Source organism: Sceloporus undulatus, chromosome 9 (assembly GCF_019175285.1).
Source record: "Sceloporus undulatus isolate JIND9_A2432 ecotype Alabama chromosome 9, SceUnd_v1.1, whole genome shotgun sequence".
NCBI lineage: Eukaryota > Metazoa > Chordata > Lepidosauria > Squamata > Phrynosomatidae > Sceloporus > Sceloporus undulatus.
Genome location: NC_056530.1, coordinates 142,602 through 167,447, shown reverse-complemented (window position 1 = coordinate 167,447; position 24,846 = coordinate 142,602). Strand labels below are relative to the sequence as shown.

At 45.2% G+C, this 24,846-nt stretch overlaps 1 protein-coding gene across 3 annotated transcripts; it reads right to left on the bottom strand.

The window, feature by feature from the left end:
* Positions 1 to 516: 516 nt before the first annotated feature.
* Positions 517 to 13,996, bottom strand: TRAPPC3 (trafficking protein particle complex subunit 3). 3 transcript variants are annotated; one of them, XM_042440853.1, is made up of 5 exons: positions 13,976 to 13,996; positions 7,363 to 7,460; positions 6,811 to 6,910; positions 5,321 to 5,503; positions 517 to 2,642 (listed from the first exon to the last, which is right to left on the bottom strand). In XM_042440853.1, coding segments are annotated over exons 2-5 (405 nt in total). In that variant the 5' UTR covers positions 7,365 to 7,460; positions 13,976 to 13,996; the 3' UTR covers positions 517 to 2,522. The 3 variants fall into 3 exon arrangements, with proteins under 3 accessions (XP_042296787.1, XP_042296784.1, XP_042296785.1); XM_042440850.1 differs by lacking the exon at positions 13,976 to 13,996 and adding an exon at positions 12,029 to 12,243; XM_042440851.1 differs by lacking the exon at positions 13,976 to 13,996 and adding an exon at positions 8,976 to 9,002.
* Positions 13,997 to 24,846: the final 10,850 nt, after the last annotated feature.

The following is a 24,846-nucleotide window of genomic DNA, read 5'->3' as shown; positions in this document are numbered from 1 at the left end:
TCCCACTGTGTAAGAATGATTTGAGAAAGCCATTCTTATTGCAGTGTCAAGGGCATGAGGACCATCATAGGCCCCATACAGACAGGCCAAAATAAAGCTGCTTCGGGTCACTTTGGAGGTATGTTGTTTAAATATTGCATGCGTCCTAAGACTCCGGAAGCCGTACCAAAGCCAGGATCCAGTCCTAAGGACTAGATCACAGCTTTGGCACAACTTCTGGACTCTTAGGACGCATGCATCATTTAAACAGCCTAACTCTAAAGTGACCTGAAGCAGCTTTATTTTGGCAGTCTGTATGGGGCAGAGTAAGTCACTCTATATATTGGAGCAATTACTTTTTGAACTAAAGCACCCAGTAACCATCCCCTCCCCTGGCTACTGGCCAGGCTGAATGAACGATCCACACTTTCAAAAACAATGTACTTCAGCGCTTCTTGGTAATTTTTCTCCTGCAATGTGAGAGAATGATGACTCTCCCAACTTATCCCTCAATCCAATTGCAAAACTACTAAGATAGTCAGTTACAGTATCTTTAATGTAAGTTCCAAAATGTTGCCTTCAAAAGCTTTACAAATGCAACATACATGAATGACAAAAACATTTAAATTATACCCATTCACCCATCTGTTATCACTCAGTGCATCTGTTGAAATATCATACAGGAAACAACGTTAAAAAAAGATATTTGGGGACACTGGATCCTTCCCCCAAACAAAGGAATGATGTCTTTGGGAACAGGAATGCTGAATTTTCATTGAAGAAGATAGAACTGTGACATGAGATGCGCCAGCTTTTGATAAGTGCTCTTGCAATGCAGAGCAATTCCACGCCTCTGCTTTCTTTGCTACTAACTCCACAGTCATGCTGAAAGTGAAGTCCAGGGCAGAATAGGATTTACCTTACCCATCTGGAGCCAAATTCAGGTGGGAAGAACCATAAAAATAACTAAGCAAGTGTCATTAACATGCTATTGAGAAAAGGCCTCAAAGACAATTCAAATTCCATTCTTACGTATGTCAAGTAAGCTGCATTGGTACTGCACAACACACACAGGTCTACAGTACCTTCCTCCAACTTGAGGCTCAGCCTAATTATGGCAATGGCCTGCAGCTCTTACACCAGGCATTTGGTGTGTCTACATCTAAAATCTATCCTTTACACTCTTCTACTTGATTTCTGATGGTTCCAAATTCAGCATTATGCTGAGCACAAGTGTTAGCTTGAACCTAAGACATGCCGTTACTCCAAAAGAGTGTAGCTTTTACCAATTGTGTCACTTGAAGGAAGGTGGAAATTTCTAAGAAACGAGTTCAGTATACATCAGCTGAACAAAACCTCTACATTTTCACAGAGAATTATCTGCTAGGTTTAATAGTAATTATATTGCTTAATGAGAGGTTTAGGCTTTATGATATACACAGATGGGATCTTCTATCTATACATAGTCAGTGGAATGAAATCTGAGCCTCATACTTACTTCATGAGTGCATTCCAATATTCATTTTCCCTGTTTAAAAAGTCTAGAGGGTTCTCCAATATCCATGCATTGATTCAATACACAAAGCCTTAGCACACTGATACAATCACACAAGCCTGACTAACACAGTATTTTCCCCCCTTACCATGCCTCTCAGGACAGCATACAGCTTAGTGGTATCCTCTTGGCATATGAGCCAACAACTCAGAAGCCCTAGTTGCCTGAATCTATCAGAACACTTGCTTGTATTTAACTCTCGTCCAGAATTATATAAATCAAAGCCGCTGCAAGCAAAATATCCTCAGATTATTATGGACAGAGAGCTTTCTCTGACACTAGTTAAACAGAGAAACCATGAACAGTGCATCCCCAGTGTGCTATACTACTTTGCCCAACTCTTTAACTAGTCAGGACTCCAAAGTACCATCATGGCAATCCTCTCTCTTCAACAAATTCACGCATCTAACTGGGATATGACCAAAGAAAATTATTCATATAGTGACCGTTTAATAAGCAGCACTCTTCTTTTGTGATAGATGTTTACCTTTATAAAGCATATGGTTTTCTTAACAACAAACAAGAACATGATCCACTAACAACTTCAGCTTGTATATGCTGCATTTTTTTTCACTATTAAGGAATATCTATCTACTCCGAAACGATATATATTTGGGTTCTGGCCCCTAATTCCTATGATCAGGAAAGGGCAAGAAGCAACGCTGATGCTTTTCATATGTTGCTAGACAAGAGGATCACCTTCAGCTGGGATCCAGTTCTGAAAACCACTTTCAAAACTGCAAGGTTTTAATATCCTGTACATTTGCATGGAGCCAAATATGGAAAATAGAAATGAGTACATGTGTCTCTGATGAGTATGAAAAGTGTCCTACATCTTACAAAGGTCTTTAATACAAATCTGTGGAAATAACAGAGAACAATTCAAACAGCTGCTTCCTAAGGGAATAAAGTAGATCATCATCTTAACCAGTCAGTTGGGTACTGGCTCATCCTTTCCAGTTCAGGAGATAGAGGGCTGCTCTGGGACTCACTCTTCTCCTACAGGGAGATTGTCTTCAATCCGCCTTATAAATTTCATCCTTATTTCTGTGACTCCGTCGCCTTTCAGTGTGTCCTGGACAAATTTGACATCCACAGCCATCTGAACCTGTAATGGGGAGAAGAGACACATCCATGCTCTTGAGTGTTGTCTAAGGCAACCCTCAAAACTACTTTATGTCTGACTTATGACAAGGAGAGAAGACAAAAGATTTTCACCTCTAATTATTATTTTTCTGTCAAGGTTATCAAAGGTCACTGTTTCTTCCCTTGTTTCACAATCTTTCACCAGCCTCACCTAAAACATGTGGTCTCAGCAGCGGCGAAACCTCTCTCTGATACAACAGTATTCTTGCAATCCCAATATTTTGCAGGAAACTGCAAACCACAGAGAGATCTTTTAGACTGAGGGCTTTACTACAGACTGCTCTGAATTTCTTCTTCACCACTTTTCTCTTCTAGATCGAAGTAGGAGAATTATGGTATGCAGTCAGCTCCTTTAATCATGAAACCCTGAACTCCATACCAAACCCTTCTTTTTATCTACATATCTATTATTACATTCATATCCCTGCTTTCCTCTAGTTTACCCAGTGAGGTAGACTAATTTGCAAAAATATGACTGTATCAAGCTATGTAGCCAAATCGATATTAGAAATGAACCTGGGTATACTCAGTGCAGCACTGTAACTATTACACAAACCTGGCCCTCACATAAAGCAGTGTGATAGCTTACAGTTTATATCATCAAAGCTTTCAGTGAAATAAGGTTACTACAAGCAGTAAGGGATGCAGAAAAGGACTCAAAATATTTTTAGTGAATTTGATGAAATTAAGATTGGACTGGAAAATATTTTCAATGATTAGGTAATGTTTGCCCAATCAAGAGTCTTATTCTATATTCATCTTACAGCATATATCTGCATCAACTGCAGCAGTTAAAAGTACAGGGATTCTGTGAGGAGAAGAGATGGTAAAGAAAATGGTCGTGAGGTAGAGAAAGCATTTCAGGCTGCATGTTGTATGCCCCTGCACTACATGCAAAGATGCTAAGAAAATCCAACCTATTTCCTATTTATAAAGCTTCTGAGAGGTAAATTAGAATAACAGAATCATAGAGTTGGAAGAGACCGCAAAGGCCATCCAGTCCAACTCCCTGCCATGCAGGAAATCCATATCAAAACATCCCCTACAGATAGCCATCCAGCCTCTGTTTGAAGACCTCCAAGGAAGGAGACTCCACTACACTCTGAGGGAGTTTGTTCCACTGTCAAACAGCCCTTACTGTCAGGAAGTTCCTCCTAATGTTGAGGTGGAATCTTAGTGGGGAGAGAGAATGCGAGTGCACATATACACTGGTTAAGGCTTTCATGACCCACCATAAGATCTTCATGTTGAACAAATATGCAAGTGTGGCTGCCTGGATTTGAAGAACTAGAACAGGCGTCGGCAACCTACGGCCCGCGGGCCGGATCCGGCCCGTGGGCACTGTAGGACCGGCCCCAGGCCGGCTCTGCCGCCGATTGTGCTCGCCTTCCCCCAGCCCTCTGGGTCGGCCTCTGCCTGTCCAGAGGGGCAGGGGAAGCGCTGGGGGGCGCGGCGCTCGCCTTTCCCTGGCCCTCTGGGACGGCCTTGGCTGAGGAAGAGGAGGAGGAGGGAGGGAGGGAGGAAGGAAGAGGAGGAGCAGGAAGGAAGGAAGGAAGAGAAGGAGGAGGGAGGGAGGGAGGAAGAGGAGGAGGAGGAAGAAGGAGGAAGGAAGGAGCAGGAGCAGGAGGAGGAGGAAGAAGAATACTCTTTTTAAAGGTGAGACAGTGTGATTTTCCAAAATGCAGTGTGTATTTTCAGTGCTTTTAATGCTAAAAGGTCTGCTTTTACAACGAGAGTGGTAGTGATAATGATGATGATGATATGTCAGTTTCGGAGACATGCAGTCTTTCTGAAGGTGAGACAGTGTGACTTTCCAAAGTGCATTTCTGTGTATTTTCAGTGCTTTCAATGCTAAAAGGTCTGCTTTTACAACGAGAGTGGTTTCGGCCTTCCCCTTTGGCCAAAAGGGCCCCTTGGAGCCCGTTTGACGGAAGGAAGGGGCCGAGGAGGAGAAGGCAGGCACACACCTCCTCCTCCCTGCGGGGCTTTGGCAGCCCTGAGATGTCCTTCGGAGGACACCTCAGGCCTGGCAAAACCCCAAGGACAGGAGCGGGGGCCGCGCCCCTGTGCTCCAGCCCCTCACAGGCCCTTACTGGTTCCACAGTGTCTCTGAGAGGCAGCTGGGGGCCACGGAAGGGCTGGAGGAGCAGGCACGTGCCTGTCACCCCCCCCCCAACCCCCCCCACACCCCCCCCCCCGCCCTCTCCCAAACCCCCCCTTACGTCTAGCTGTCTCTCAGACAGCTGGAGGTTGGGAAAGGGAGCAGAGAAAGCCCCGCCCCAGAGGGTGGAAGCTCCGCCCCATCACATGGCCCCGCCCCCAGAGGGTGGCAGCTCCCCCCCCCCCGCTTCGGCCCTCCAGTTGTCTGAGGGACAGCAACCTGGCCCCCGGCTCAAAAAGGTTGCCTACCCCTGAACTAGAATATGGCAACCCAGAATGGTGTGACAGAAGAAAGGCCAAGAAAGATTCCTGGTGTCTGATAGGTATGAGGAGGAGAACTAGAAGAGGGATCTGTAGGCTTAAAAAAATAAGATTTTCTAATACACAAATAACAGCTTCATATTTCCCTCATTTTTAAGGCATTACAGCTCAGACAAAGTGCATGCGCCATTGATTCAATTGGAATTCCAGTCTCCTCACCATTTCCAAGGCTCCCCGAAGCACTCCACACAAGAGGATAGAATAAATGAGAGACGAGTGATTGTCAGGCAACTCCACAAAGTCCACCAGTGGGTTATTTTCCAGGATGAGGGAGAATTCATCACCAGCTGGACTCCAGTTTGTGATGCTTGGTGTAATACCCAAATACATTTTAAACGCCACCTGCCAAGTGAAACAAATAGAATATAAGGCCTAGGCTGAAACAGTGCCATTTTTAGCAAGTGTCTTCTGTGGATCATTGGGCAGATGGCCAAAATTAAAAGATACCTAAGCAACCTTCTCCCTAGCCACATGTATCACATTTGGTACATTTCAATTTAAAAATATACATTATTTAGGCAATAATTATACCTTACTTTGAATTTAATTTTCCCCCACAAATGGGGCTACAAACTGATAAAACTGCAAGGAGTCTAGCCTCTCTCAGTTTTTATGAGAGAAGACCAAAGTTTAATGCTGGAAAAAGAAAAAAAATATCCTAATTTATAGTAGACCTATATATATGTGTGTGTGTGTGTGTGTGTATGCAAAGTATATTAAATTTATCCAGAAGTAGCCGTGTTGGCCACATAGCAAAGTACGGTAACATCCAAATCCACAAAACAATGATACTAATAAAGATATCACGATTTTGTGGATTCTGGGTGTTATTGTACTTTGCATACTAAACTTAGGGTTTCTTCCCAGTGTTAGGCAGACGCAGAAATACCCCTTTTCAGGAAAGAAGCTGGAAGGGAGCCAAGACTCACTGAATGCTAATTTTGCTGCATGAAACTTTGTCTTATTCTCTGAACTATCACTTGCTTCTCCTGATCTTTCATTTCAATTAACTTCATGGATTAAAAAAAAGAAACCCTGGAGGTTTGCTCAGACTGAGACAAGGGTCACAAGCCGTTCACAGTATACTTCATTATTTCTTGTATTCTCTTTTACATTCCCCAGCAGAAGTGCAGGAATTGAAAGCAGATGACAAGTAGGAAGACTCAGAGGTAATGTCAAGTAAAGGCCATCATGCTGCAGGAGGGATACAATGGGTAGAATCCCAGACTTCATTCCTGGACCAAATACCTGATGCTTTGTATTCTGCCAGATTTTAAAGTTCCCTTCCAACATTTAGACCCGAGTGTGTTGAAAAACACTGGAGGAAGAGAAAGACCAGGTTGCATTATGTCAACACCTTGTCTTAAAAATGCTATTCATCATTTTGAAAAGAAAATATTTCATAATTGAATTTTTCAAGGGAAATGTCTTTGGGGAGAAAAGAAAAGCCCAGTTTCCTGCCACATGTCTTTCCCAGGCCTTCACACTGCTATGCTGGATTGCAGTAGATATAATGCTATGATGCTGCAGCAGATTGGCTCATACGAACGAAAACAATGTGCCTTCAAAAATACGTCCATTCCTATAACTGGAAATCAATGAACAAAAAGCACAGTGAAACCATGAATATTATCAAAGCCGGACATCACCTTTGCAATGACATCAGCAGTTTCTCGGAAATCGTGGCACCTCCCTACATTGGATCGGGCCAGGAAGTCTTCAACAAGTCGAATGCCTATGTTGTAGCCCCTGTCAAGGCAGACAAACAGCAACATACTATAAAAATGTGACCTCCCCAGAGAGATCCTACATGAGGAAAATAGTCTAAGGCAGTGATGGTGAACCTTTTACAGACCGAGTGCCCAAACTGCAACCCAGACCCCACTTATTTATGGCAAAGTGCCACATTCCTCTGGCTTTCTAGTAAGAAACTCTGGCAAACTCTGTGCTTGGGCAACAGCATGTGTGCCCACAGAGAGGGCTCTGAGTGCCACCTCTGGCACGTGTGCCATGGGTTCGCCATCACTGGTCTAAGGGCTGAAAACAGAGATGAGAAAATCTATTCCCTATCTCATTTCAAAAACAACGCCAGAAAATTCAGAACGGTATGGTTTGCGCCGCCACAGAAAGGTAAACTTTAGCATCTCCCAGCTAGCGATGTTTCAGGAAGCTCCCCCTCCACCTTCCACCTATATACTCACATTTTGTCAAGCTGCTTATTGACATCTTCATCATTCTCATAGTCTTTACACAGCTGAGTGACCAGGGCCCCGTAGGTCAGAGTGAAGAGCTCCGAGCTCTAGACAAATTCAAAACATGTTTAGTATAGGCCAGACTGGAAAGATTGCGAATATTTAGAGACTTTCCCCAGGAAAAGTCTAGCTTCATATGGCATGGATAAAAATGAATAGGGCAAGAAACCTCCAGTCTCATATGAACATGTATGCAGCAGTTACTAAAAGTGTCTCTAGGTCAATACCTGAACAGAATTTGTGAGGAGGGGGGGAGGAGGGGTGTTAAGTAAAACTATTCTGCCCACAGGTATCAACTGACAAACAGAGGGAGAAGATGTAATATACCTATATTATGGACAGACACGCTCTGTTTTCCCTTATCATCATCAGGGCCAACAATTGGCCTGATTAAAAGCTGGAATAAAATCTTTTCATCCCTACTCTAATAAGTTCTTATTCCTAGTACCAGTATTTTAACTTAGAACCCAAAGGGATGGTTGCTACCTCCATATCCATCTACAAATGGAATAGCTTTCAAATACACAATCACTTACCATACTGCCTAGAAAGGAAAACTATTTCCCTTTACCAGGTGCAGCCAACCTGCAGCATATACAGTATGCTACTAAGAGCAAGACTTTCTCACATTCCAGGATATGGGGGCATTGGCCCATGGGCACAGTCATGAGTCCTGCATCACGTCCTACCCTTCCTAGCTCTCAGTACACAAATGGTAAACCCACTCCAAGCTATTGGGAAATTGTCCTGGATGGCACTCAGTCGTATAATGGCAAAGTTTCATACATTTGTTGGACTTCATTTGTATCAGTCTTTTAAAAAAAAGGAAGCACTACTGTCTTCTATCTTCAAAATCTTTAGCTGCAATTCTTAATTTTATTTGTAACAATAAGAATGAGTATATTTTGCAAAGCCTCATATGTTGCTAAGAAGGCTGCTGATTTCAGAGTCTCCCATTTCTCATCATGAACAGTTTTTCCATCTTCATCATTCAGAATAATGTTCTGTTTGAGAGTACAAAAGTAACCGCCCTGCCAAATCCTTCCTTGCATTAGGATGCATGTGCAATAGAAAAGTGTGTAGCGGCAACTAAATAAAAGAAAGAACAAACTGCTTTGTCTTCATCACATTCCTCAAACTAGAAGTGAGCAGAATATACACCAAGTTCAATCCATCAGTTATCAGACTTGTAGTTATACAGTGGCCCTTGGTATCTATCTGCTGGAGTTTGGTTCCAGGACTCCCCATGGACACCAAAATCCATGGATGCTCAAGTCCCATTAAGTGTCCCTTATATAAAATGGTAAAGCCAAGGTTTTATTTATTTATTTATTCATTTAAAACAATATTTTCAAGCTATGGATGGTTGAATCTCTGGATTTGGAAAGCTGACTGTACAAATATCTTCCTGTTAATAGCTGAAATCTAATAAGATTTTAAAAGGTCTACTATGAAGTTAGCGTGAGCTATATAAACTGAACATGCTCTGCTCAAACTTTTATCCAAGTTTCATTTTATACAGCAGAAACATCTAGTCTCGGATTAAGAAGCCTATCACCTACCATGAGATGCATAGATGCAGAAGGTGAAATGAATGGCAAATACCAATACTACAGAATGAAAGCAGCAGGCAAGCAAAAAGGGGAGAGAGAAAAAAGACATCAGAGTTTAGTGAGACAACACAGATTACGCTCACACAAAGCCAAAGTGCAGAATCGAGAGTCAGGTCATATCTGGAATTAGATTTATTAGATGTTATATAGGGTTACAAGCATGCCATTTCTACCCAACAGCAGCCAATGAGGTCAGATAGGTTACACATCTAGCATCTCTCAGGAAGCTAAAGGGTGCTGGTTTTGCTTCTTCTTAAAAGGGTCTGAAAAAGCCAACCATCTGACAAGTCCCCACTCCGTTCTGAAATCAGATCGGTCTATGCTGAAGTTACAATCTGAAGATCCCTTTAAACCAACTGGTATGCGTACAGAGAGAGACGTTAATAGCCAAATGGAATCAACAGCTTAGGAAATAATGGTATCACCTTACTAAGTCCTCTGACAATGGAATGAACAGGGAATGCCCATCTGCTTCCAGGACAAGAGATAAACCTGAAGTACTTTAAGTCCAATTTACCTGTCACTAGCTGTCAGAGAGAGAGATTAAATGTATGCACACACTAGTCCATTGTTCTTATGTACAGGTTGAGTATCCCCTGTCTGAAATCCATTGGGTCAGAAGTGTTTCTGAGCTGGATTTAGGAGAGGGGGGGACAAGCATCATAGCACATACTTGTACTGTATTTGAATTGGAGAGAGATGTAAGGCTGGAGAGAGACATGAGGATGGATGCAATGGTGGGAATCTAAGGCCCCGTACGGACAGACCAAAATAAAGCTGCTTCGAGTCACTTTGGAGGTATGCTGTTTCAATGATGCATGTGTCCTAAGAGTTTGGAAGCTGGGCCAAAGCTGCGCTCCAGTCCTTAGGACTGGATTGTGGCTTCGGTGTGGCTTTTGGACTCTTAATACGCACGCATCATTTAAACGGCATACTTCCAAAGTGATTCGAAGCAGCTTTATTTTGGCCTGTCTGTATGGGGCCTAAGCATCATACTTGGTGTGAATCCAAGACTCCTGCCATTTCATAGACCCTTGTGTCTCTCTCCAGCCTCTCAAATACAGTCCAAGTACATATTACTCTACTTGTATTACAAAATCCAAAATTGAAGCTTCATGTCAAGGGTCAAAAGGTTTTGTAGGATTAGACCATGATGATGATGATGATGATGAAGAAGAAAATAGAAAGAACCCCAAAGTAAAAATGTTAACTATGCTCTACTGGTGCTCCTTTTGAGGTCTCTCACAATACTACAATTGGGATGTTTGCAGAGCTTTCCTCCACGGACTCATTTTTGTTGGGCTGAAGTAAGTTAGAGGTACACAACACAATGCAACAAAAGCACTGATGCACTTATGCACAGCCTAGAGGGGAAGACACAGCAAATAACAAAGCATCGCCACAGTTTAGCTGCCAGTATTAGCTTTTGCTTTTGATTGGTGCGGTATCCTTTTAACCTCCCCTCCACTTGCATCCCAGAGATCTACCGGTGTGTGTTTCTCTACTTTGGGTCAGGCACCAAGCAACTGTAGATAGTAAAAAGCTTGGAAGTCAACCGCTGCAGAATTGCAAAAGTGACCAAAGTGACAGCCAGGCTGGGTATAAAAACTGGCATTCAAAATTCAATTCACATCCATCGGACTCTGGGTAGTGTCTTCCCCGAAGAGTAAGGACAGAGTATATAGACTAGAGAGATCTTGTAGCCCCTTTCAGATGGGCATCTGTTGGGAGTGTTTTGCATGGCAGGGAATTGGAACGGATGGCCCTGGTGGTCTCTTCCATTATCCTATTACATATACACTCATCCCTCCATATTTGTGGATTTGGTTATTCACGGATTTGATTCATATCTTCTCTCTAGGTCCTCCAGTGCTATTCTATGGCCAGCCTTAACCACAGGTTGCACTGGAAGACCTAGAGATCCCTAGAGAGAACACTCTACTAGGCCTTTGTAGCTCCTCCAGTGCAACTCTATGGTCAATGTCTGTTGGATGTTGACCATAGAGTTGCATTGGAGGACCTAGAGATTCCTAGAGAGGTGTCCTCTCAGGTAAAAACATGGTGTTTTTGTTATTTGTGGTTTTTCCATATTCATGGGGGTCTTGTGCCCCTAACCTTAGAAAATATGTTAGGACAAATATCTATTATGTTTATATATATATATGTGTATGTATGTATATACACATACCTTTTACCTTCATACAGAGACACAGACTATTATACTATTCTATCCTCTCTCTCTCTCTCTCTCTATATATATATATATACACACACACATATACACCTTTTACCCTCAATACAACACAAACTCTTGTGTCTCTTAAAACACTATACACTTTGCACCTGAAGAAATGGGTTGTAGATCAGGGACATTTGGGTCCAATCCAAACTCGTACCACAAACGCAACCCTTCGCGCTAAATGTTTTTAAAACCCAAACGCTGCCTTATTGTTGATCCGGTCTTTTATTGAAGCTGCTGGTTATTCTGCTTTTGAACCAGTTTCTTTTTGCCTGACTTGAGATGTTTTTCTCATCTGAGACATGAAGGAGAAGAGAGGTCTGATCCTGGGGCCATAGAAGCATAGAGTTGGAAGAGGCCCCAAGAAGGGCCCTGACCCAGTCCAAGCCTCTTCTTCTTCTGCCATGCAGGAACTCTCCGTCAAAGCATCTCCATTGACAGATGGACACCCAGCCTCTGCTCAAAGGCCTCCAAGGAAGGAGGCTCCGCTCCGCTCCACTGCCCTGACCCTCTTTCCCTCGCTTGTCTCGGGGCTTCTTCTCATGACTCCAACCGCAACCCAAACCCCAAATCGACCAGAGACTCACTCAGACCCCAACCCAGCCTAAAACCAAACCCCAGCCCACCCAGATTCAAGCCCCAGACCAAACTCCAGCCCCAGACTAAACTAAACTCAAACTTAAAACCCAACCCAACCAAACCCAGACTCAAACCCCAGCTGGACTCCAGCCCGTCCCCCTTCCTCCTCCTCCTCGGCCATTACCATTTTCTTGCCCTCGGCGCCCCCCGGCTCCCTGCCGCGCCATTCTGCCGCCTCCTTCTTCAGCCCCGCCGACCGGAATGAAAGGCCTCTGGGAGAAGAAGAAAGCCTAGCTGCGCTCTTTTCTCCCTCTCCGCCTCCGCCGCCCTCCTTCAGGACAAGAGAACTACACTTCCCAGAATGCACCGCGCAGGCAGGCGAGCCCATGCTCCGCCCCGCTACGGGCCGTGACGTCACTTCGGAGAGTTTTTTCACCTCAACATACCCCAGCTGCTTTCGGCTCATGGACACCGCGCCGACTCTCAGCTATCACGTGAAAGTTCTAGAGAGCTGCGTCAGGTGACAAATTTTCTAGAGGCAAGTTCCGGTTCTGTCCAGGACAGACCGGACGTGCATCTCTATGAAACTTTGTCACGGACGCAGCTCTCTATGAAACGTTGCCACGACGCAGCTGACAGTCGCGTCACGCAAGGGCAGCGTTATTACCAAGAGAGGCGGGGGACAGAGCGGCTTCCGGTCTAAAAGGGATTTTATATATAATAAATAAAAGAGAATAAGAAACAAGAAATATTATAGATTTAATATAGTATAGATAGTATATAATAGAAAAATATGAAAAGATGAAAATAAAATAAATATAATAGAAATAGAAAGAAATAATAATAAAGAGATAAAAAATAAGATATAAGAGTAGGTGTAAAAAAGAATATATAGGATAGAAAATATTTAAACAAGATAGAATAAAAGAATACAAAGAAAATAAAATATAGAGATATGTAAATAAAAATAAAAATAAGACTAGATAGAGATAAAATAAAATATTATATAAATAAGAACATTATAATAAATAAAAAGATATATAATATAAAAAAATAAAAAAAATAATTAAAATAAAGAAAAGATAAAAAAAAAATAATTTAACATTTATTTGATATGACACTTTTATATAGAAGGTATTTTTACATTTTAGGCAGATATAGGGTTGCCTACTGTAATCTTCTGCTTTGGTGCAACAACAAACTCGAGTTCCCAGAATCCCAAGCACGAGCCATGGCAGTTTTTTAGTTCTCATTTTTTAAAAAATTTTTATCAAAAATAAACCTACATACCATCATATTTACAAACACCTTTCACATAATTTCCACACCACCTACTGATGTATAAATCACCACATCACTTGTCCATGTTTCCATTCTTTACTACTTTATCTAAATTTGATTCATTATCCAACTATTATGTTACTATGAGCCGGGGCAGTTAAAGTGTGTCAATCAGGTTATTTCTCAGCGCAGTGATGGCAGAAGGAAGGGATGGACTAGATGGCCTTGGGGTTCCCTTCTCACAGACCCTATGAATGATGATCTAAGGTCATCACAGCCCCCCCCCCAACCCCCCCTTCAACTCCAGGGGGTTCCCATGAGAGCAATGGAGATCGTGGCCCAGTCGATGCGCTTCAGGAGAATATGGCAAGCCCCTCCCAATCTCCATCACTTCCAGGGGCTTCAAGGGATTGGAGGTGAATTCCAGGGAGCATTTCTGATCGTGCCAAGAGTGCCCAAAAATCAGAAGGGATAGCATATTCAGGAATAGCAAACAGTTAGAAATCTCTAACTCTAGGTTGGAATCCATTGTTCCAAGCTGGGCATCCGGACTCTGCTGAAGGACCTCCAAGGAGGAGACCCCCCCAAAGTCAAGGCAGGGCTGTGGCTCCTTGGCAGAAGAAGCCTCCAGAGGAAAAGAGGAGAAAATACAACTGAAGGAGATGAAAGAATTGCACTAAGAATTGAATGGAAGAATTCTTCTTCTGCAATGATGTGATGAGCTGAAATGTAGGAATCTTTTAAAGGCTCTTTTCTCCCTCCTTTTTGCAAAAGGAGCTTCCACCGGTTTCCAAGCTGGCCATATTCTGCAGCTCAGCTTGGCCTCGGGAGTCCTCTCCGCATTACTTACCTGAGGGCCTCATGGGCCTCGAACCGGTGAACAGCTGGATAGAGCAGCTCAGCTGGGCGGGGAGCCACGCTGCTTCCCCGAGGATGACAGCTCTCCTCGTGCTCTTATCCTCTCTGCGGCTGCGTGTGACGTCACTTGGAACACCCGCTCAGGCCTGCTCTCCGCCGCCCTCTGCTGGCTGCTCTAGGTCTGCACCCTCCGAAGACACCCAAAGGGAAACACCACCAAAGAAACTCAACAGGACAGATTCCAAACAAAACATCACATTCACGCAAAACAAAAAGACAGGCATAAAATTCTAAAACAAGAAATAACATTTTAAAAACTCAAATATCAGATCATCAGGCTTTCCTCTACAGGACCCTCTATGTGACAAAAGAAGGGATGGACTGGATGGCCCTAGGGGTACTTCCATCTCTGGACTCGATGTATTCTGCATGGCAGAAGAAGGGGGCTGGAGTGGATGGCCTTGGGGGTCCCTTCCCTTTGAGCTCTAGGTATTCCTGCATGGCAGAAGAGGGGCTGGACTGGATGGCCCTTGGGGTCCCTTCCATCTCTAGGGCTCTTATGTATTCCGCGCATGGCAGAAGAGCGGGGTGGACTGGATGGCCCTGAAAATGATAGATGTTTTGAAGACCCTTTTCTCCCTCCTTTTTGAAAAGGAACCTCCACCGGTTTCCAAGCTGGCCATTCCTGCAACTCAGCTTGGCCTCGGGAGTCATCTCCGCATTACTTACCTGAGGGCCTCATGGCCTCGAACCTGCGACCGCTGCCATAGAGGCAGCTCAGCTGGGCGGGGAGCCCACGCTGTTCCCCGACCAAGACGAGCTCCGCGGGCTCTTATACTCTCTCTGCTGCGCTGTGACGTCACTTGGACACTCGCTCCAGGCCTTGCTCTCCGTCGCCCTCTGCTGGCTGCACTAAGGCTCTGCACCCTCCGGACACCCAAGGGAACACCACCAAAGAAACTCAACAGGACAGATTCCAAACAAAACATCACATTCACAGCAAAACAAAAAGACAGGCATTAAAATTCTAAACAAGAAATAACATTTTAAAAACTCAAATTCAGATCCATCAGGCCTTTCCATCTACAGGACCCTCTATGTGACAAAAGAGGGATGGACTGGATGGCCCTAGTGACCTTCCATCTCTCGACTCGATGTATTCCTGCATGGCAGAAGAAGGGGGCTGGAGTGGATGGCCCTGGGGGTCCCTTCCCTTTAGAGCTCTAGGTATTCCTGCATGGCAGAAGAAGGGCGGACTGGATGGCCCTTGGGGGTCCCTTCCATCTCTAGGGCTCTATGTATTCCTGCATGGCAGAAGAAGGGGCTGGACTGGATGGCCCTGAATGATAGGAATGTTTTGAAGACCCTTTCTCCCTCCTTTTTGGAAAGGAACCTCCACGGTTTCCAAGCTGGCCATATCCTGCAACTCAGCTTGGCCTCGGGAGTCCTCTCGCATTACTTACCTGAGGGCTCATGGGCTCGAACCTGCGACCAGCTGGCCATAGAGGCAGCTCAGCTGGGCGGGGAGCCACGCTGCTTCCCCGACACGACAGAGCTCCGCGGGCTCTTATCTTCTTGCTGCTGCCTGTGTACGTCACTTGGAACACTCGCTTCAGGCCTTGCTCTCCGTCGCCCTCTGCTGGCTGCACTAAGGCTCTGCGCCCTCCTCAATCAGAGAAAATCAAGATCATCAGCTTTCCATCTATAGGACCCTCTATGTGGCAAATGAAGGGGCTGGACTGGAGGGCCCTTGGGGTCCCTTCCATTCTTAGGGCTCTATGTATTCCTGCATGGCAGAGGAGGGGTGGACTGGATGGCCTTGGGGGTCCCTTCCGTCTCTTGGGCCCTATCGATTCCTGCATGCAGAAGGCGGGGACTGGACCGGATGGCCCTTGGGGGTCCCTTCCGTCTCTCGGGCCCTGGGATTCCTGCCTGGCAGAGGCGGGGTATGAACCGGATGGCCCCTTGGGGGTCCCTTCCGTCTCTCGGGCCCATGGATTCCTGCTGGGCAGGGCGGGGCTGTACCGGATGGCCCTTTGGGGTGCCTCCTGTCTCTCGGCCCTAGGATTCCTGCATGGCAGAAGAAGGGGGCTGGACTGATGGCCCTTGGGGCTGCCTCCCGTCTCTAGGCCGTATGGATTCCTGCATGGCGAAGGAGGGGTCTGGACCCGATGGCCCTTTGGGGCTGCCTCCCGTCTCTCGGGCCCTATGGATTCCTGCATGGCAGAAGGCGGGGTCTGGACGGATGGCCCTTGGGGTCCCTTCCATCTCTAGGGCTCTATGTATTCCTGCATGGCAGAAGAAGGGGCTGGACCGGATGGCCCTTTTGGGGGTGCCTCCTGTCTCTCGGGCCCTATTGATTCCTGCATGGCAGAAGAAGGGGGTTGGACTGGATGGCCCTTTGGGGCTGCCTCCCGTCTCTAGGGCCGTATGGAATCCTGCATGGCAGAAGGAGGGGTCTGGCCAGATGGCCCTTTGGGGCTGCCTCCGTTCTCTCGGGCCCTATGGATTCCTGCATGGCAGAAGGCGGGGTCTGGACCGGATGGCCCTTGGGGCCCTTCCGTCTCTCGGGCCTGTGGATTCCTGCATGAGAAGCGCGGGCTGGACTGGATGGCCCTTGGGGGTGCCTCCCGTCTCTCGGGCCCTATGGTTCCTGCCTGCAGAAGGCGGGGGCGGACCGGATGGCCCTTGGGGGTCCTTCCATCTCTAGGGCTCTAGTATTCCTGCATGGCAGAGAGGGCTGGACCGGATGGCCCTTTGGGGGTGCCTCCTGTCTCTCGGGCCCTATGGATTCCTGCGGCAGAAGAAGGGGGCTGGACTGGATGGCCCTTTGGGGCTGCTCCCGTCTCTCGGGCCCTATGGATTCCTGCATGGCAGAAGAAGGGGATGGACTGGATGGCCCTTGGGGATCCCTTCCGTCTCTGGACTCTATGTATTCCTGCAAATTAAAGGGCAATTTAAATCGATTCCCAAGCTGGGCGTCCGGACTGTGCTGAAGGAGCTCCAAGGGAGGGAGCCCCCCCAAAGTCCACGGCAGGGCGTGGCTCCTTGGCAGAAGACAGCCTCCAGAGGAAAAGAGGAGAATACAACTGAAGGAGATGAAGAATTGCCCTAAGAATTGAATGGAAGATTCTTCTTCTGCAATGTGATGATGAAGATGAATGTAGGAATGTTTTGAAGGCCCTTTCTCCCTCCCTTTTGGAAAAGGAACCTCCACCGGTTTCCAAGCTGGCCATATTCTGCCGCTCAGCTTGGCCTGGGGAGCCTTACTTACCTGGGGCCTCATGGGCCTCGAACCGGCGACCAGCTGGCCATAGAGGCAGCTCAGCTGGGCGGGGAGCCCCGCTGCTTCCCCGACCACGACAGCGATCCGCGGGCTCTTATCTCTCTGCTGCTGCCTGTGACGTCACTTGGAACACTCGCTCCAGGCCTTGCTCTCCGTCGCCCTCTGCTGGCTGCAACGGCTATGTATTCCTGCATGGCAAAAGTGTACCAGAAATTTCAGGAACTTAGATTTCTAGGATTAGCAGAGCAAAGGTCGCAAGAGGCCTAATAATTGAAATCCATAGTTATTTCCAGTTGTCGACAAAGGAAAACATTGAACTCAGTGGAATTCAAGTTCCAAAAGCTGAGAACCCCGAACAAGACAAAATGGCTCTTTTTTATTATTCAAGACAAAGAGTTCTTCAATACACCTGTTGGCTAATTACAATTTAAACATATAGAATTCTTACATCAGAACAGAATACCTGCATACATTAAAACTGCATCATCACGCCTTACCCTCCTGTAGGATTCAGTGGCTTTCCCTTCTACCTTGCTTCTGAATGTCCTTATCTCAGTAGTTTATGTTATGTCTTTCTACTGGTGCCAGCTTCCATCTAGGTCAAGATGCACTCACTATTCCTTTGTCTAGTAACTCCAAGCTTTATTTAAAAAACCATTTCTCTGGCTAACAAAGGTGACTCCATCTTTCTCTGTTTTTATATTTCAAAAAGGAATTTCCACCACAAAAGAAGGGGCTGGACTGGATGGCCCTTGGGGGTCTCTTCCATCTCTAGACTCTATGTATGAAAGTATTCCAACATGGGAAGATGAATTAGAGCCTCCAGTTCTAGGGGGAAATAAATCATTTCATTACTATTTAATAAATTGCTCGTTAATAAATAAGATATAAATTATTGCTCCATTAACCATCGCATGGCCTCCCCTCCTTTTTGATCTCCTGGAGGCCGAGAAGGAGGGCGCGGGGCCACTGGCGATCCCCAGGGCCTCCCCTCCTTCTCGGCTCCCTGAGGCCGGGAGGAGGGCGCCGGGCCGCTGGCGATCGCCAGCTCGCCTCTTCTCGTCTCCAAGGAGCCAGGACGAGGGTGGGGGGCCGCGGGGGCGGGGGGGTGGCGCGGCCAAGCGCAGGAGGCACGCCTCCCCCTTCACCTCCTCCGCCCCAGGCCTCCTGCCCTCCTCTTCCTCCGCGTGGCCATGTGAGTTGGAGGAGGAGGGGGCATCGAGACCTGCGGCTTGGAGCCACTCTGCTGCAACCGGGGTTGTCCCGGTTTGGCGGCACCCGTGACGTGAGCGGGCAGGTGCCGCCAAAACCGGGAAAATCGGTTGCAGCCGGTTATGGCAACCCTAGTTGAAACTCTTTCCCATTGCCCAAAAATAGATTCCATGCCTGAAATTGCATGTGGTGTCTATCATGCCATAACGTTTAACCCCATGATTGCACTTGGATTGCCATTGGGTTATACTTCCATTCCCTTGTCTGATAAACTTCACTGACATTCCTAAATTAGAAAAGACTGACTTACATAAGTGAAAGATACAAGTGTGTGAGCTTTTCAAAAAGTTTTGATGGCAGCCAATTAAGTTGCAACAGTCAAGATTTGGGGTTACAAAAGAGCAGCAAGTCCTACTTGCTAATTGGCAATTTCCTTATATATTTCTCGGAATAGGTGATTTGGGCTTTTCTGCCCAGGTGCCAAAATAACTTGACCATCTCTGGTTGTTATGCTCTTGAGCTTGGCAAGGTGCAGTTTTTCCTACTCTGTGCAATGACAAAATAATGTGCTGGCTAGCCTGATATGATGTGACATTTAGCATCCTTGCACATTAATAACATAGGTGAAAATGGCTGCTCTGATAGCCTTGGCTGAAGAGCGGGGTGTAATAAAATTATTATTATTATTATATTATTATTATTATTATTATTATTATTCTAATGCAATGTTTCTTTTAGGATACTGGTCAAGGTAGAGACTTCCTTTCCACATTTTAGAGCTGTCTACATGGCTTATTTACTCCAAATTCCCCCTGGGACTCACTGCACCCGGTTTACACAAGTTAGGACAAAATCAGATTGTAGCGTCTTCGTGGCGTCCACATTTGATTTGGTCTTTCCTCCCCTTAACCCACATTTAAAACCTTACCTTTTGCCTTGGTTTTCGGCTCTTCCACAATGACATGGGCTACTGCCTCCCCACATTGTTGCCTGGGGCCACCATGTGCCACACGCTCCAGGTTTGAGTTGTTCTGGAATAGAACATGGTGCTAGTGCTTCATCATGACTTTAGTGGCGGCTCTGGGTGATGAATGGGAATCTGGGGGAAGGCAGCCGCCCCTCATTACTACACAGAAAGCTATTTAATGGTGTGTAATTCAGGACCAGAAATCTCTCGGGCAGCTTGGTATATTCTGGCCAGTGAAGACAAGCCCTTAGTCCCATTACCTACTTCAAAATGCCTGGTTCTTTCATCTTAATCCAGGAAGGTACAGTGCAGTTTGATGCACACTGTAATTGGTTCATGTACCCACCAGTCATCAAAGTCTGTGGGCCAAGAAGTTCAGTCAGCCCCAAGCTGACAGCATGAGTCGGTGGGGGGTGTGCTTGGCTTCTTGGCGCATTGACACAACTTCTTTCTGCTTTCAAGGAAAGCTATCAGAAAGCATTTGATGGGTGCACATACCATTGCTTTCTGTGACACCCTTTGGCGTAACGGAACCTCGCTGACTCCCCAAGATATGGGAGGTGAAGCCGTCTCATTATAAAGTGAGAGGTTGCAAATTCATCCCAAGCCTGTGATACCTCATGGTAAACCCATCTTGCTCTTTCCAAATGTGCCAGACTATAATGTGGCAAGAGCCTTAACTTTGTGACTGTTATTATTGTTATCGCTTATTCCCACCTTTCTCCCAATTAGAGTTTCACGGCAGCTAACAGCAAATTTAAACAGTCCGATTTGTAAACAATACAAAAGCATTAAAAGTATAAATATAAAGTTTTAAAACAATTAAACAAGCTAAAGTTAAAACAATTACATGTTACAAAATATTAAAATTTATTTAAAAACTCTATATAAATCTTGATCTGACTTGTGTATTCTCTTCTGAAACAGTTCTGCACCCGGTTAACTTTTGATTCTCTAAATAGAATATCTTCTGGGTGAAAGACAAGCTGTTATGATCTTGGAAACCATCTTTTAGCTCTATAGATGAGGTCCTGTCGCAAATGTGCTCTTAACTATGGGTTGAGTTGCAAAAGGGTCTTAATGACTTAATGGAGGCTCAGAATGCTGAATGGTGAACCCAACCCTGTTGTATCACTGTGTCTTAACCCAGAAGGCTTCAGGTCTTCCAAAATCAACAAAGCCTTACCATTTCTGTTTTTTTTCCCCCTCAGGAAGGATGTTCTTTGCTCTTTTCATTTGTTGAAGGCCCTAATACCATCATTAATTACGCAGGAGGCCTTGCAGATACATGGGGAGAATGCTTTGTTTATTTATGGAGCTTTTACACAGGGAGTACTGTAGAGTCCTTTTTTGTGTTTGAAGAGAACACTGTAAGAACGAAGGATGACAAACTTGGACAAACACATACATCCTCCAATATTTGCATGGAAATTAAATCTAATGAGAACTGACGGAGGCGTTATCCGACAAGGGAAAGTGGAACTATAATTCAATGGCAATCTGAATGCCTCATGGGGTTTAATGTTATTGCGTGTAGACTACCACACGCAATTTCGGGCAATGGGAGTCAGTCCGAATGCAATCCTAGGGTTTCACGTTATTGCTGAGAGGTGATCACACGCAATTTCAGGCAACGGCAAGCTATTTTCGGGCAATGGGAAGTCAGTTCGAACGCAATTCAAATTCACGTAAATTCGCTGAACTAGCGAATTCACATGGATGCGTTCTGGCCCCACTTTCTTTCATTTCGAAATTAAGAGAATTCCCCGTGTGATAAACTCCAGAGACAATGGTCCCCCAAACATTTTTCACTGGTAAGGAAGAACTAAAGGGTTATGGAGTCATGTGAAGAGGGAATACAAAACCCCGCAGAGAGAACCCAGACACAATCCGATTTGTGCTGACGCTGCAGCAGCATTTAAAAATATGGTTTAGCTTAGATGGATTGTGGTTGACTTTGTTTATGCAGTTTTAGCATCTACAAATCAGGGCGAGGAAGTCCAGCACTGACATCTCTGGTCCCCTTTCTGTTAACATTTTTAACATTGTCAGCTGAAAGCAGCAAAGCATTGTATAAAGCTTGGGATTTGGGCACACCTTTGCTCCATTCAACTTAAAAGTATAATTAATCTCCAGGGTTGAGGTCTGAGGACGAGGGAACAACACAACTACTGACCACGGTTACCTATGAGGTGGTTTGGCTGGAGCCCCAGGGAACTCATCCCTGCAAACTCCAAACATGTATATATAGGTTAAGTTCCCCTATCCAAATGCTTGGGACCCGAAGTGTTTGTATTTGGGATTTGGAACACCTGTATTGCCATATATGTATTATTATTATTATTAAATATCGTGAAGACAGGACCCAAGTCTAAACATGAATTTCATTTATGTGTCATATACATCTTAGAGACATAGTTTGAAGGTAATTTTAGACAGTATTTTTAATAATGTTGTACTTGAAACAAAGTTTATGTACTAAACCATCGGAAAGCAAAGGTTTCATTATCTCAGCAATCCATGAAACACCATTTTGGTGTTTGGAGTATTTCACATTTTATAATTCCAGATAAGGGAGATTCAACCTGTACTTTGACCCTAATAATAATAATAATAATAATAATAATGATTTATTTATACCCCGCTCTTCAGCCAAAAGGCTATCAGAGCGGACATATTCTTGCCTAAGATAGCGAAACCTCCTGGGCTGGCAGAGGAGTCTTATCTTAACTCTAGATCCAGGCTGCCTATGTTGTCGCATCTGCACTGCTGAAATAATGCAGTTTGACATAGCTTTAACTGCCATGGCCCAGTACAGTACTATGAAATCCTGAAATTTGTAGTTTGTTGCAGCCCTCGAGCTTTCTGACAGAGAAGGCTAAATATCACGCAAAGCTACAGATCTCAGAATTTCATAACTCTGAGTCATGCCAGTTAAAGCAAAGTCAGCTGCAATATTTCTGCACTGCAGACATGGTCTTTCGAAGTGAACTCCCAGTGACGTCTGGTTTGTAGGGGAAAGCAAAACAAATATGACAGCGGGAATAAAGCCCATGGCGGGTCTTGCGGGCATGTGCAAAATTGGTCCCTGAATCTCCAAAGTTTGCCCACCCTTGGCTTAAAATAACAACAATTTAAAAAGGAAACCCACTCTTTAGCTCAAGAGAGGAGCTAGAGGGATGGCTGAACCAGCAGCTGCTTTTCACATCCTGCCTTTTGTGTTGCACCATGGAGCTCACCTTACAGACAAGGGATGTGCCTTGAGCTCTCCTTTACTGCTGTCGTCACCCTTCTTTTCTTATTCTCCATATGGAACTCAAGCCGTAACCCATCATCCTGACAGGTGGCTGTCATCTCCCCCCCCACACCCTTTTTATCCTCCTTTCAAGCCTATGGATTTGTGTTGACAGTAAAGCCCAACTCCCATCACGGTGGGAAGGTTGGACCCAAGCCCATTGACTCCACTTGCTCTTGGCGAAGCTGGGCTCCTCAAGGCTTTGTCAAGTGATAGATATGCCTGTTCTTCTTCTAACATCTTGTCCAAACAGCCAAAAGGTGTGGGAGGGAGGGTGAAGACTCTTGGAGGATCCAGCTATCCTTTAGGAGGCCTCTGGAGTTTTCCATCTGTTGCTTTCCTGCCATTACTTCATCTTAATTCCCGCTGTCTGGCACAGAGAAAAAGCAGGAGGCAAAGAACTCTAATGCTGTCAAACCCGATCCGACTCAGCTGGGATCTTTTACCCAGACGGAGATGGATGTGTGTGAGAGAGATCTGGATTTCATCCAAAACTGAAGCACCTTGGACCATTGGTCAGCCCATTCCCAACTAGACAAGCTGCTCTTTGTGAGGGATCTTCACAGACATCTGAATCTAGGTGCAGGGAGCCTAGTCCACCTGAACTTGATTTATCTGCTTTTCTGTCCAGGTTCCTCATGCACCTCATAGCATCGCAAACTGGATGCAAGGCCATTGCAAAGTGGATGCAAGTATGGAATGTCAACGCAACTAAAGGCAAGATCCTGTTTCACGCAGGCTGTCGTATAGCATTAAGACCCAGACCAGGTGGGTTTTGAGGGGCATTTGCAATCATGGCAATGGTGCCATGACCATAAATGCAAATAGCACAGGTCATAACTGTAACCTGCAACATCAGAAGTGCTGAACAGGATTTAATTTTACTTTGGATCCTAAGGAATTCAGATCAGGTTATATGGTTCTTGATGTTCTTTTAGCCTCACAACAACCTGTGGGATGGGCTAAGTAAGAGAGAAAATGATCAGCCCAGCTTTGCCTAGTGAATTTCATGGCTGAGCAGAGATTAGGACCTCAGTTTCTCCTTCCTATTCCAGTGCTCTGACCACTAAACTCATGCTGCATCTTGCATTTAGCCCGCAGTCTACTTCAGCTCCATGCCTGTGTGGAAATGGAATCAGCAGAACAATGGCTTGTGATTGTGATCACAGCATCTTTTGTTAAAACCAGCCAGAGCCGTGGCCAACTCCGGTCATGCAATTCAGCCAAAATCAATTCATCACGACAAGGCTCACTTTCCAAAATGAAGAGGGGAAGCCAGAATGAATAGAAATTATATATGCTTAATGCACATGACATAATCCCCCAAGTTGACAATCACAGATTCGGTTTCTAGTGAAGACTTGGATTTGATCCTACTCAAGTAAAGACTATCCTCAAGTCATTGTTTAAATGGAGCACAGATTGGCACCGGCAGCATACAGCTGTTTGTTCTAGATGATAATCTATAGGCTAACGCCATTATGAAGATAGACCCATTGGATTCAGTGAGAACTTGTTAAATGGACACTTTTGCAGGTTTCAGTAATTAAAAAAAGAAAACTTTTTCCAGCTATAAATAGGTGCAATTTCTGCCGGTGTCTGGGAAGAAGTAGCCATGTCTCCTTTGAGATGGGACATTTATTCCTTTCTAGCTGTCAGAAAATACTCCCATCACTGGGAAAAACTGGGTCTGTTGGAAATAAGCCCACCTTCAAAACTCCGAAACATAACTTATCTCATATGGAATAATATATATCTAGCAGCTCTAGCTTCAAGTAGGGATGTAGTTATAAAGGTAGTAAATGAGGGCATTGCCTCTTCACATAAAAACTCTGCCCACCCCCAAAACGAAATGAATTTTTGCTTCAGTCCCCAGATTTCTGACATTGCAGTAACTTAAAACTTAATTGGAGAAATACAGTTTAGGTGTCCAAAGGAAAAGGGCAGGCACAGCCAATATAAGAGTTCAAGGTGTGAATGATTTTTCACTGTCTCACTCTCTGCAATGCAAGAAATGTAGGGATTGCTGGACAGTTTTATGGGGAGGCAGGCAAGCAGTCTGACCCAATGTTCTATCATGGGAATGGAAGGCACTCTTCACTG